Below are 11,959 nucleotides of genomic sequence, written 5' to 3' on the forward strand. Positions count from 1 at the left end.
CAATTTCTTTGATAATGATAAAAATTTTCTGAACACCCGTTCTAGAGACTTGTGTAGTCAACTTGCTCTACTAAACTATCTTTAGTTTATGTTTTTGCACAGCTCGCACATCTCTACTAATTTTGTTTTAAATAAATACCATGTATTTTTCGATTTGACGTAAATAGGTCATATTCGTAAACAGGGATGCCGTTTGGATCTAAATAGATCCAATTGGATACATTTTTAGACGAATTTTTGCGGGATACTTATTTTTTCCGATCAGTATAAATATGGATACTTTTTTAAATAGGCCAAAATTTTATATAGATATTCTATAAAGTTTTTTTCGTTCAAAAACCGATTTTCATTAAAGATTGTAGAAAGCATTACGTTTTTTAAATGTATTAAAAATCGCTACTTAAGCGTGAAATTAAAGCATTTTAATTTTTGTGAACGAAGCAATGAACATATGAAGAGATCTCACCAAAATAGGTAATAAGCGCAATTGTTTTAATTAGCTTCAAAGGATGCTGTAAGCAAGATCTTAATATACATATATATATAATAAATTATACTCTTTCTGTAGTAATCTCTTTCATATCACATATTTTCATTTGTTAATTTAACAAGTAATTTTTTAGCAAAAAACAAAACCGACTTTAATTCTCATATAAAAATTTAAGATTATCGTTAATCTCTTCATGATTCAATGATCGGATTTAAACCAAATTAGAATGGGACCAGCTGTAAGGTAACACCTTTCCTTAAAAAAAAAATTATAGAAATCGGTTAACGTGGTCCAAAGTTATGCGGTATCATACATTAAAATATAACAATAGTAAATAAAATATTCCAAAGAATCGATAACATTCCTCTCTTTTGTGAAGTCGGTTAAAAACAGGGGTATATTTTTTTCGGTATAGAACCATCCTAGGGGGTGAGAGCATAAAAATTCCGACTTTACTTTTTGCACATGCATTTTTGGACCACCCTAATGTGCATACAGACAGACATCCCAGCAAGAACGACCTAACGCATTCTCCAATACACTTACAACATTTCAATAAAAACCAACACATTTGCATATTAGCGATATCCATGTGCCATTCTTTGCGTTATATAACACGTTATTAATCACATAATAATATTTGATTGAAAAGAGACCACTATATATAAGACTAGTAATTTTTAGCAAAAAAAAAACCGACTTCAACTCCCATATAAAAAAAAAATATATATATATATATCTCATGATCCTCGAATCGGATCTTAACCAGATTAGTATGGGACCACCTCTGAGACACTACCTTTCCGATGCAAAAAGAATTATCGAAATCGGTTGACGTGGTCCAAAGCTATGCGGGAACATACATAAAAAAAAAAAAAAAATATTCCGACGAACTGATAACCTCCTCCTTTTTTGGAAGTCGGTTAAAAAGAAAGAAGATTTCAATGAAGGTTAAAATACACTTAAAAAAACTAAATTTTATTTATTTAAGGAAATTTGTATGAATTTTACTAAATAGACTTTAAATACACTCTAAAAAAATTTTGTTTGTTTGCGCATATTAAGAGAGGTAACCAGTTTCCTCTTATAATGTGTACAAATTTGCACGCCGTGTGATAAAATTAAATATTGCCTGTTTACTTTTACATAACAAATTTGCCGCAAAGATCAAAATTACACATAAAATGTTTAAAGTATAGGAATGTTTATTATTAGTAGGAAATGTATTTTTAGTTTGAAAATTTTTGCAATTTTAAGCATTCTATATATGTGTATTTATGAGTATATTTTAAAGACCTCAAGTTCAAAATCAAATACTGAACATCTTATACGTATATTTATACTGATTCTTGTTGAAAAATATATACTTTTCAGTAGAAGTTTTACGTGCTTTTTTAGAGTGTACTTGCTATTTATTATACTACTTTGCAAAATACTTATGCACAAAAAATGTACTTTATAAATTGAAATTACAAATGTTTAATTTTATTAAAAATAAAAATATATATACATGTATTCCAAGTCCTTAGGATGGGTTAAAGTATGTCTTTTTCTTGAAAATTTTTGGTTTTCTTACAAATTATGAGATGTATACGTAAACAAAGAAAATTGGATACAATTGGATACATTTTTGGCTTGGTCAGTGATACATTTTCTTGAGACGGCGCGGCAACACTGTTCGTAAATTGATGACTTCCAGAACTTTATTCACATCATTGTCTTCAAACCGATTTAAAGTTACCTGTGAATAATAAGTTTTCATAAAAACCAACCAACACTTTACAAAAGGTCCAAAGTAAATGATACAGTGGAATAACACTTTGTGCAAGCGCTCCTTCCAGCATATTTCTGGGGTCATATGACCCATTGTGGAGTCTGATCGAGTTTTAATGAGACTGCCTCGATTCTCTTGTCCTTTCATAGCCCTTTGACAACTGTGTCAACTTTTATAGATATAGTTGTAAGAGGATATCACCCTGTTTCTTTTTAGCTTAAAACTTTTAACGTGGGAGTTGACCGAAGTCCAGTTTTAAACACGTTTTATTAGTCATTATTATAAAATACCACATTTGGTGTGAACATTGGGGTAAAGTAAACGGGTGCGGTTTTTGTTATAAAATGTATTTAATCTAACAGAATTTTATATATTATAACTCGATAAGGTTTAAGTCTTGCCATAGCTTGCATTCGATGAACTGTGGATAATCGTTTTCCAATTATCTCGCGCGATCTTCTTCTGATAAGCCGTTTTTTTCCTAATTGAGGTAAAGAGCCTTATAGTCTGATTATGCATACTTCGCACAACTTCGCATAAACTTCAAACTGTAATTTCGTATGTACTTTGTATGTATTTTGTATGTCTTCCATTACCCAGAAATTAGCAGAACTTTTAAGAACTTAGCGATCTGTTGAGTTTAGATTTTGCTTCACATTTTCTTTAGTTACATTTTTAGTGCACTGGTACAAATTGTTGTGCGAAGTTATGCGAAGTATGCATAATCAGACCCTTATCCTTAAGCTGGTGCGAAATGATGTTTTTTAATGATTAGCTTAGCCCGTTAGTTTAAGCAGAAGGAATCTATTCATTGCTTTTTGGAGGATAATTATAAGTTTTTGGTATATTCAATTTTAATTTGATCTTTGATCTCGAAAATATCCGATTTTCGATGAATTTGTTCAACATTATTTTTTGAGCAGCAACTTCCAACACGAATAGAACTGTCAAATAAAAAGCCAGTACTGTGAAATTGAAACCTCATAATGGTAGATCTATTGTCTAACGATCTGCGTTGCAACTTTTTAATACATTTCAACAATTGCTGCACAGAAACTGCTGGAACGCGTACCGATTTTGAGTGAACGATGCTTTATGGGCCAAGATATGATTTAGAAACTAGTCTGTTCGACTATATCTGTAGTGAAAAATATCCAGCATCAACTTGCAAGAGAGTAAAAGTTTTTTCTGAAATGGGAAAATATTCAAAAAAGTAGATCATGCCGACAAATGACTGCTGGTAAAAATTTTCCCTGCAAGAATGTGCAACTTCCCTTCAAAGTAACCTGTCTCTCTCAATTTCTCAATACTTTGCAAGTTTTTTCGCGATCGCCAAAACCTAACAATTTGTGACAATTATCAGGTTAACGTAAATGCTAATACAAATACCATTATTTGGAACATGTTGTACTATAGAACAGGTTGTATTCAAATTATGACAGGTTGTATGAATTATGTAGTTCCCGCTATTACAAATGATACTTTCCATATAATTATTTACATTAGGAGGCGGCAGCAAAATATTTTTCCTCTATTCGATGCCATTGGTGAACTGGAGCGCATTAAAAATAGCTTGAAAATCCACCGAAAGTTAATTTTAAGAAACCTGCACTAGTTTTCTTTTATATAGCTGCCAATATATTTGAAATAATTTTATTTTTTATTTAATTTTCTATACCTTTTCAATGCAAGTTCCATGGAATATCGAATAACTCATCACATTGTTATTCGTGATCTGGACACTATTGAAAGTAGTTCTGATAGTAATTTTTTTACGACAGAAATTTGCTCTTTTAGATTTGGTCTTAGACAAAAGAAATATATTGCCTCTTAGTTGATATCTTGAAATCTTGAATGCGGGAAATTTTGCCCCTTATTCTAATTACCTTAAACGAGCAATTTGTGTGTATATGTATATGTATCCATAAGAGTCTCGGCAACGGCTCTAACGTAGCAAAATGAAAAATCGTTCAAAAAAGACTTTCGAAGTTGTATTTCTTCCAATTGTCAAAAACTTTTTATTTGTCACGGTTATCAGGGTTTGAAAAACTGTTAGCACAGCGACAACAGCCAAGCATTTGCTTTTTTATAAATTGTTGTTGCTTTGCTAGCCGGCAATTACAAGTACCTGATGAAGATCTTGCAGAAGCAATGAGCTTAGCCGACGACGCTTTAAAGGAATTTGAAGAAATGCGACAAGATGCAGAAAAAACTTCCATTTGCTTTTCGAACACGTAGAAGAAGTATGCACCAACCTAGGTACAGAAATCAAAATACCGCGATACAGCAGTCGCCAAAAGAACCGCTTTAATGTGAAAACCGGAGACGCCGAGGCATACTATCGCATTGCTTTTTACATTCCCTTCCTTGATACATATATTGCTCATTTGGAAAGCCGGTTCCTAAACCATAAATCAGTTTTAAATAATTTTAGTGTTTTGTTTCCAAAGTATGATTTTAACGAAAAAAACTGAAGAATTGTTTGCTTTCTATGAGAAAGTAATCGACTGCTCGAAACAAAACTTTCTTCTGGAGGTTAAAATTGTGGAAAAAACGAGTTTCACACGAAAATTTTCGAAATGCTCTCGAAGCATTACAAGTAGCTAATACAACGTCTTTTGGGAATGTTTTTAAGATCTTACGTATATTGGCACTTTTGCCCGTTTTAATAGCCACACCTGAACGAAGCTTTTCATGCCTGAAAAGAATTAAAACCTACTTGAGAAATACAACATGTCAAGAAATACTCAAAAGTCTAGCATCTATGAATATTCACAAAGATATAAATTTTTCAGTTGACGAAGTTCTAGAAGAATTTTTCAAAAAACCACGAAAAATTTGAAAATTCTTCGTTTCATTGATTTACAAGTAAAAAGAAAAATTTAATGTGCTTAAAATTATCAAAATGTTTTATAAATAAAGCGAAAAATTGAGTATAGGATTTTAAAAATTCGTGTTTGAAACTTTATTACGCATACTTTCTTCTAAAGAGCCTTTTTTCTAGACCCATATTAGTGAAATATTATTCTTTGACTTGAGGGGGGGGTTTAACCCCCAAAGCCACGGATGGGACAGTTGTCAGAGGTAGATTTAGAAGGCTGATAAGCTTTATGTGTTTGTTGAGGTGGACGCAGGGGAGGAGGGGGAAGCGCGGACTCGCCCATTACCTATGTATATACCCTTGTGGTCAGCTGATTAAGTTAAGTGACATTTTGACCAGTTTTGGTTTTTTCTTTTGTTTATTTAATATTCATAGTTTTTATTTTCTAAAACTCTAGCACATTACATCACCAGAACCACATAAATCCACATTTCAAACTTCTTACAAAAATTTCAAACATTCAACAAACTTTAACAATTACACCCAAAAATTTACACCTTTTTGTTCAGAATTTTTTTACAGCCCATTAAATTTAAGTTGGTAAAAGTGCAATTTTTAAGACGCTGGGAAATCGCCTTGTTTTTTAATATTTTATTTATTTTTTGCTGACGGTGCTAGGCATATTCTTCTATATAAAAGGCACTATCCTAAGATAAAACGTGAGTGAATTGAACCCCTACTTGGCTTCTTATATTTTTAATAACTAATCTTTAATATGGACCACACTAAAAGCTCCTTTTCATATAAAAATTCGTACGTTTCCCACTCGTGATAGACGTTGTCCCACCCGTGAAGGAGGAATTTCGGATTTTTTTTATAATAAAGCCATAATTTTTGTTGTAGTTTTTGCTTTGTTTGTATTCGTGGTTCTTTGTTTTATTATAAGACATCAAGTTCTCACAGAAAAGTTAAATAAATTCGCAGAGTTTCCATAAAATATATCTGCCCCAAAAAGCAGGTTCTTTTTTTGGTCCCACGCGTGACAGAAGAAATAACATAATAATAATAAGATTTTTTTCATATAAAAGTGAGCTGGAATTTTTTTCGTATTTTGTAATAACTCATATAATAGTCAATTAGGTGTAGCTTTATTAAAATGTAGAATTATTTAGTACTTTATACTTAAATTTAAACAAGAAAGAACATTTTTTCTGCACAAATGTCCCACCCGTGATGGTGGAATTGCCCATATGTACACAATACTTTTAGAGTAAAAAAGTAAGTGCGCCTGGGCCACACTGGAGAAGTGAAACTTAAGTTACATACATACCTATTTTGTCTCATAAGTGATGAGTTATGAGTCATAACCAATATACATACATACAGATGCGTGCAACTAATTAGCAACGAAATTCAAAACGATATTGCTTGCAAATTATGTTTATTTATTTATTTTTAATAATTTTCATTTAAAAAAGAATTCAATCTATATCAGAAACCACAATAACAAAAGTTGCAAAGCTTGCACAAATTGCAAAAAAATTAATCAAACTTCAAAAAATTGTCATCAAAATTTCAAAATTTTTAATTAGAATATTTAGAAAATTTTCGGGTACGCAGTTTTGTAGCCCATTCAATAGTATAATAAAGTGCAAGTTTCAAGTCGCTAAAAATTACCGTTGATTTTTTAGAATTTTTTTTGTCGAGGGTGTTGCGGATTTTTTTCCATGTAAAAATATCGATTATTTTATCGATAAGTCTCGAGAATCCCGAAAATCTCTAAAATCCCAAAATAGTACCCAGATTGAGTCTCTGTGTCTCTCTCTATATCCTTTCCTCTTTAATTACCTCTATTTTAATCTTTCTTCCCCTATCTTCATCTTTGATTTTATCGGTATCCTCATCCTCCTCTTTGTCTTTACTTTTATGTTCATCATTTTTTTCAGCTACATATTCCCCTTCACCTTTGCCCTTATATAAGTGAAGTGTTTAAATTTACCTTGGTCTTCATTTATGCCTATATCTTTACGTATCTTTGTTTTAGTTTTTATTTTTACCTTTGCCTTTATCTATGTACGTACTCACATTTACTTTCATTCTTGTATTGGTCTTTTTCTAAGTGTTATTCTTTAACCTTTTATTAGAAAATTTTTGTTAAATTAATGCCATATGCATACACACAAGAAGCACTTGTTTCAGCCCAACCATTTCCGTTGCACCATTTCCGTTGCATCATTTCCGTTGCATACACACAAGAAGTAATTGTTTCAGGCCCAACCATTTCCGTTGCACCATTTCCGTTGCATCATTTCCGTTGCATCATTTCCGTTGCATCTTTTCCGTTGCATACACACAAGAAGTACTTGTTTCAGGCCCAACCATTTCCGTTGCACCATTTCCGTTGGGTCATTTCCGTTGCACCATTTCCGTGTGCAGTTTCCGCTGAATTGGCAAATTTACTCCCAACCAACCAACCGCCGCTAAAGAAGTTTCACTTCAATATGACCATCATGAGCATGCTCTAAATTCATACATAGAAACGTAAGGTTTGGTACCAGCACCTCTTTCGGCAAGAGGACAAATTTTGGAAGGTGCCCCAATCCTTATCTTGGGAAAAAAAATTTTTGGACCACTCTATTGTACATACTACATAATTTGTTTAAGAAGCAGAACAAAATGGTCTTGGAGTGTAAGGCAGCCTAATGTGTTTTTACTTCATTTTCGAAGATTAACTTAATTATTTAAACACTGAATGCAAAAATTATATAAAAAAGTATTTTCTTTTCATTTACAGATCTCGATTACAAATACTTTTGGAATTGGAGCGATTTTCAATCGTATTTGGACTTTATGCTCGTTGTTTGGGCAGTCGGAGCAGCTATCACATATCTAATGTTATCTGTTAAGTGGTTTATGGAGTCTGTTGGCTTTTGTGCTGTTTTCACAGAAGCTATGCTAGGTAAGTATTTTAAGCGAATGCTTGAATATACCTAAACTATGTATTATTTCATACGCATTTAGGTGCTCCACAATTTGTACGAAATTTCAAGAATAAATCTACATATGGTATGAGCATCCAAATGGTCATCATGTGGACGCTAGGTGATATGTTTAAGACTGGTTATTTTATTGTTAGGGAATCTCCAACACAATTCTGGATTTGCGGCACACTTCAGGTGCGTAAAAAATAAGCATATAAAAAAGTACAATGATAAGGAATGAGTATTTCAAGCTAACAAGTTGATATATTAATGCATAAATACATAAGTACATATACATATGTACGCGTATTAAATGCCGGGCCGCCCATGAAAAAGTAGTGTGTGCATGCCGTTTTATGTATGTAAATTACACAGTGCCATGGTGAAATAATAACAAGGTGTTGTCAGTAGCGACGTGTTTGTTGTAATTTTGACAAGATCGGCATGCTTATTTTCAGTGCTGCCGATCTTAATTTTTTATAATGCTGTTAGTTGGGAAATTGTATTCAAAATACTCCATTTTAGTATTTCATTTTATCGTGATTTTTAAAGAACTTGGTGTTTTCAGAACGATATTAATATTTAAAATTGCTGGATTTGTATAATTTTTGTCCTCAAAATATAAAATATAAAAGATATCGTAGTTATCAATGGAAAAAGACGTACACAAAAATCGTATGGAAAGGCGATTTTTTTATATTAAATATCTTTTGCTGCATTGCCATAATATCGAGCCAAATGGACTTCCGATACACTAGAATAGAGCGGCAGCATGGTTAAATTACGACTTCGCTTATATTATCGATATTTATGTGTTTTAATCTACGCCGCTGTGGCGTAGTGGTAAGCAGTGCGCGCTCCACTCCGCAGCAGCTGGGTTCAAGCCCTGGTCAAAGCAACATAGCAAAAAATATAGAAAAAAGGTTTTTTTCTTAACAGCGGTCATCCCTCGGCAGGCAATGGCAAACATCCGAGTGTATTACTGCCATGAAAAACAGCTTCCCATAAAAATGCAATCGCCGTTCGAAGTCGGCGTAAAACTGTAGGTCCCTCCGCTTTGTGTGACAACATCAAGGCGCACGCCGCAAGTCGGAGGAGAAGCTCGGCCAAATGTGTAAGCGCCAATCTATTATTATTATTACTAATCTATTTAAAAAATCATTTACAGTTTTATAGGAAATTGCCTTATTTTACGGCCTGTACTTTTTTAAAAGTTACAATATATGTGCAACCTGTGTGGAGCTTACGATACAAACATATATTCAGGCTTATAAGCCTGTAATTAAACATTTTTTCTACATTTAATTTGAAATAGTATGCACGAACGGATTAAAAGTGGTAAATAATTAGTACTTTTTCTACTACTTTAAAATGCGTGACCGGAATAGACCTGCCGAAAAAGTGAGGTTAAGTTACTGACAACACCTTGTTATTATTACACCATGACACAGTGCAACAAGATCCTACGTATTTGTTGAAACCAAAAGTAAATGAAAACTTACACCTCCCATAACACAAATCCAAAAGGAGTTTTAGCCTATTGATCTGGTTTATTTTTTATGCATATTTAAAGTTGGTGACCCGGCATTCATGAAAAAATGATTAAAATTCGATCAAATAATGAAATTCTTATGGTATATAACTGTTTTTTGGGTCGAGAAATTAATTTTTGTTTTTAAGGCTGAGCAATCCATTATTTATGCGTGTTTCATTTTAAAGTTACTTATACTATATGATTTTACAAAGGTCATTTCATTATTTTTGTTAAAAAAGATAGCGTTATTGTGATAAAAAGTTTTTATGTGAAATGTTTTATGAGAAAAAATAGCATTTATATATATATATATATATATATATATATATTATATATTAATTAAAAAATTATATTTTCTATTCAAATAGGTTTTATTTATCTTAAGAAAAAAAAATGGTATGAAAGTACATACTGATATGTTAAATTTTCCACAAACATAATTAATAATGTACCAAATTTTCCAAACAGTTACTCATTCTTAATTTAGTTTATTTCACAATTGGGCAATTCACAAGGTGTTGTGAAGTTATATTTTCCTAACAAAAGTTGTGTTAAAACACGACGGTTGTGAACACCTGTTACGATTATTTATTATATCTCAGCACTTAACCTCACATAACACCGAATAAACATAGGTTGCAGAGTTGTATCGTCATGTGTTATTTTTCTTCACAAAACAATAACAACATTTTTACAACTGTCATGAAATATCATGACTTCACGACAAACACGACAAATACGACACCTTGTGAATTGCCCAAATATACAAAAACACCGGGAGCGGTAGTATATTTTGCTTTTCAAAAATTATTCGCTTCAAAATTCTGGAAAAAATGTGAAAAAAAATTCTTTGCTGTTAAAATTACTGTGGATCAAAGTTCTGTATTTTAAAATTCTGTCAGAACCAAATGATGTAGAATAAAAATTCTATATACGTTCTCTGGTATTACAGCGTTATTAATAGCAAAGTGGTATAATAGTTTCGAAATTCGTATACGCTGCAACTATTTTGCCACAGATGTCCCGCCGCGCCGGCCAGGTGGCAACTACCGTTTTTAGTAAAGGCAGCCAACTTCATTGGCAAGCCAATATTCCAACTACATTTTTTTTTTTTTACCTGGAAGAAATTGCATATAAATTCTAGGTTTTTTGCAAAGGTGACTTCTTTTGCCTTTGAGGTTACGTCAAAATGGTAAGCGTGCTTTTCGAATACGTTAAATTTTTTTTCATTTGTTTCGGCATTTACTTGTACATGTTAAAACGAATAGCGCGTGTTTCCGTGTTAAAATACAATTTTTATTTCAGGTTAGCTTAGATCTTGCAATATTGCTACAAGTTTGGTTCTATAGAAAGAATACCAAGGCGCGTGAGATGCGCCGTGGAGATTAGCAGTTTGCCCCCGAAGAACAACCGCAACAATCACAAAATCCAAACGACCTGCAAACAACTAACAACTCGGACAACAATCAATCTCTTGCTATCACTACTACAAGCAGTGGAGATGACCATCTGCTCACCGCCATTGCTGATGATGAACATTTCAACAGCTACGCGAATCCTGAATACAAAAAATATCATGATAACAAAGCCTTCCAATATCACCTTAATAACAATACCCTAAATAAAGGGAGAGAGGCATCTAGAAAAATGCTTGCCGATGAAAGAGGAGACTGCGCTTTAGATTCAGTGGTAATTGTCAAGCGGCCTGATAGCATATCGCGATCATCTTCGAGTCGAGCCAGGCCTGACTCTCCCAATAATAAGGGATCTATGTCTGCTAGAGATGGTGGAAGAGGGCGTCGTAAATGTCGATGCCAACATGGCGATACAGTGCGACAACGACACAATGCTACACAAACGCCGGACTCGGTTTTAAGTTGGAGTCAATTGCATAGCTGTCATGGCCATAGCACTACAATGGATTGCTGTGCAAATCACCAAAAATCAAACAGCTGCTGTGGTCTGATAAATAGCAACTTGAAGTCTGGCGAAATCACGTGTCACTGCCATATCACGCATCACTGCCACCATTATTCACCTGGAAGTGGTGATGGAGGTGAAAGCAGACCTGCGAAACAATGTGAACATAGTAATCGGACAAGTCGCACATTTCATCAACGTCATCATGCCCACCATCATCGACACCAACACCATCATCATCATCGCCACTTACAACGGGAACAGCATTATCGAAATAAAAACAACGTCCGCCGACTTCCAGGTTATAATAGTAAGTCTTCCTATGATTCCAGTGACGATCTGCAGCAATCTAGTGTGGATACTGGTGAAGAAAGATTGCATGAAATAGCAATTGAAATAGATGCAGCTACAATGACTGAAGACAATACAAGCACTGCCA

At 33.3% G+C, this 11,959-nt stretch overlaps 2 protein-coding genes across 6 annotated transcripts in view; both read left to right on the top strand.

Annotated features, from left to right (window-relative positions):
• LOC118740957 (solute carrier family 66 member 2-like) overlaps positions 1-11,959 on the top strand; it is a 129,521-nt gene that overhangs the window by 39,414 nt on the left and 78,148 nt on the right. The window lies entirely within an intron of this gene.
• The window catches only part of LOC118740940, a gene marked incomplete in the record, with an annotated part of 4,248 nt that continues 2,763 nt past the window's right edge, over positions 10,475-11,959 (top strand). Inside the window, 2 exon segments of the mRNA XM_036472705.1 lie at positions 10,475-10,792; positions 10,906-11,959. Coding sequence (XP_036328598.1) covers positions 11,248-11,959 — 712 coding nt within the window.

Source organism: Rhagoletis pomonella, unplaced genomic scaffold (genome assembly GCF_013731165.1).
Source record: "Rhagoletis pomonella isolate Grant_MI unplaced genomic scaffold, Rhpom_1.0 Rhpom_scaffold_00006, whole genome shotgun sequence".
NCBI classification, from domain to species: Eukaryota; Metazoa; Arthropoda; class Insecta; order Diptera; family Tephritidae; genus Rhagoletis; species Rhagoletis pomonella.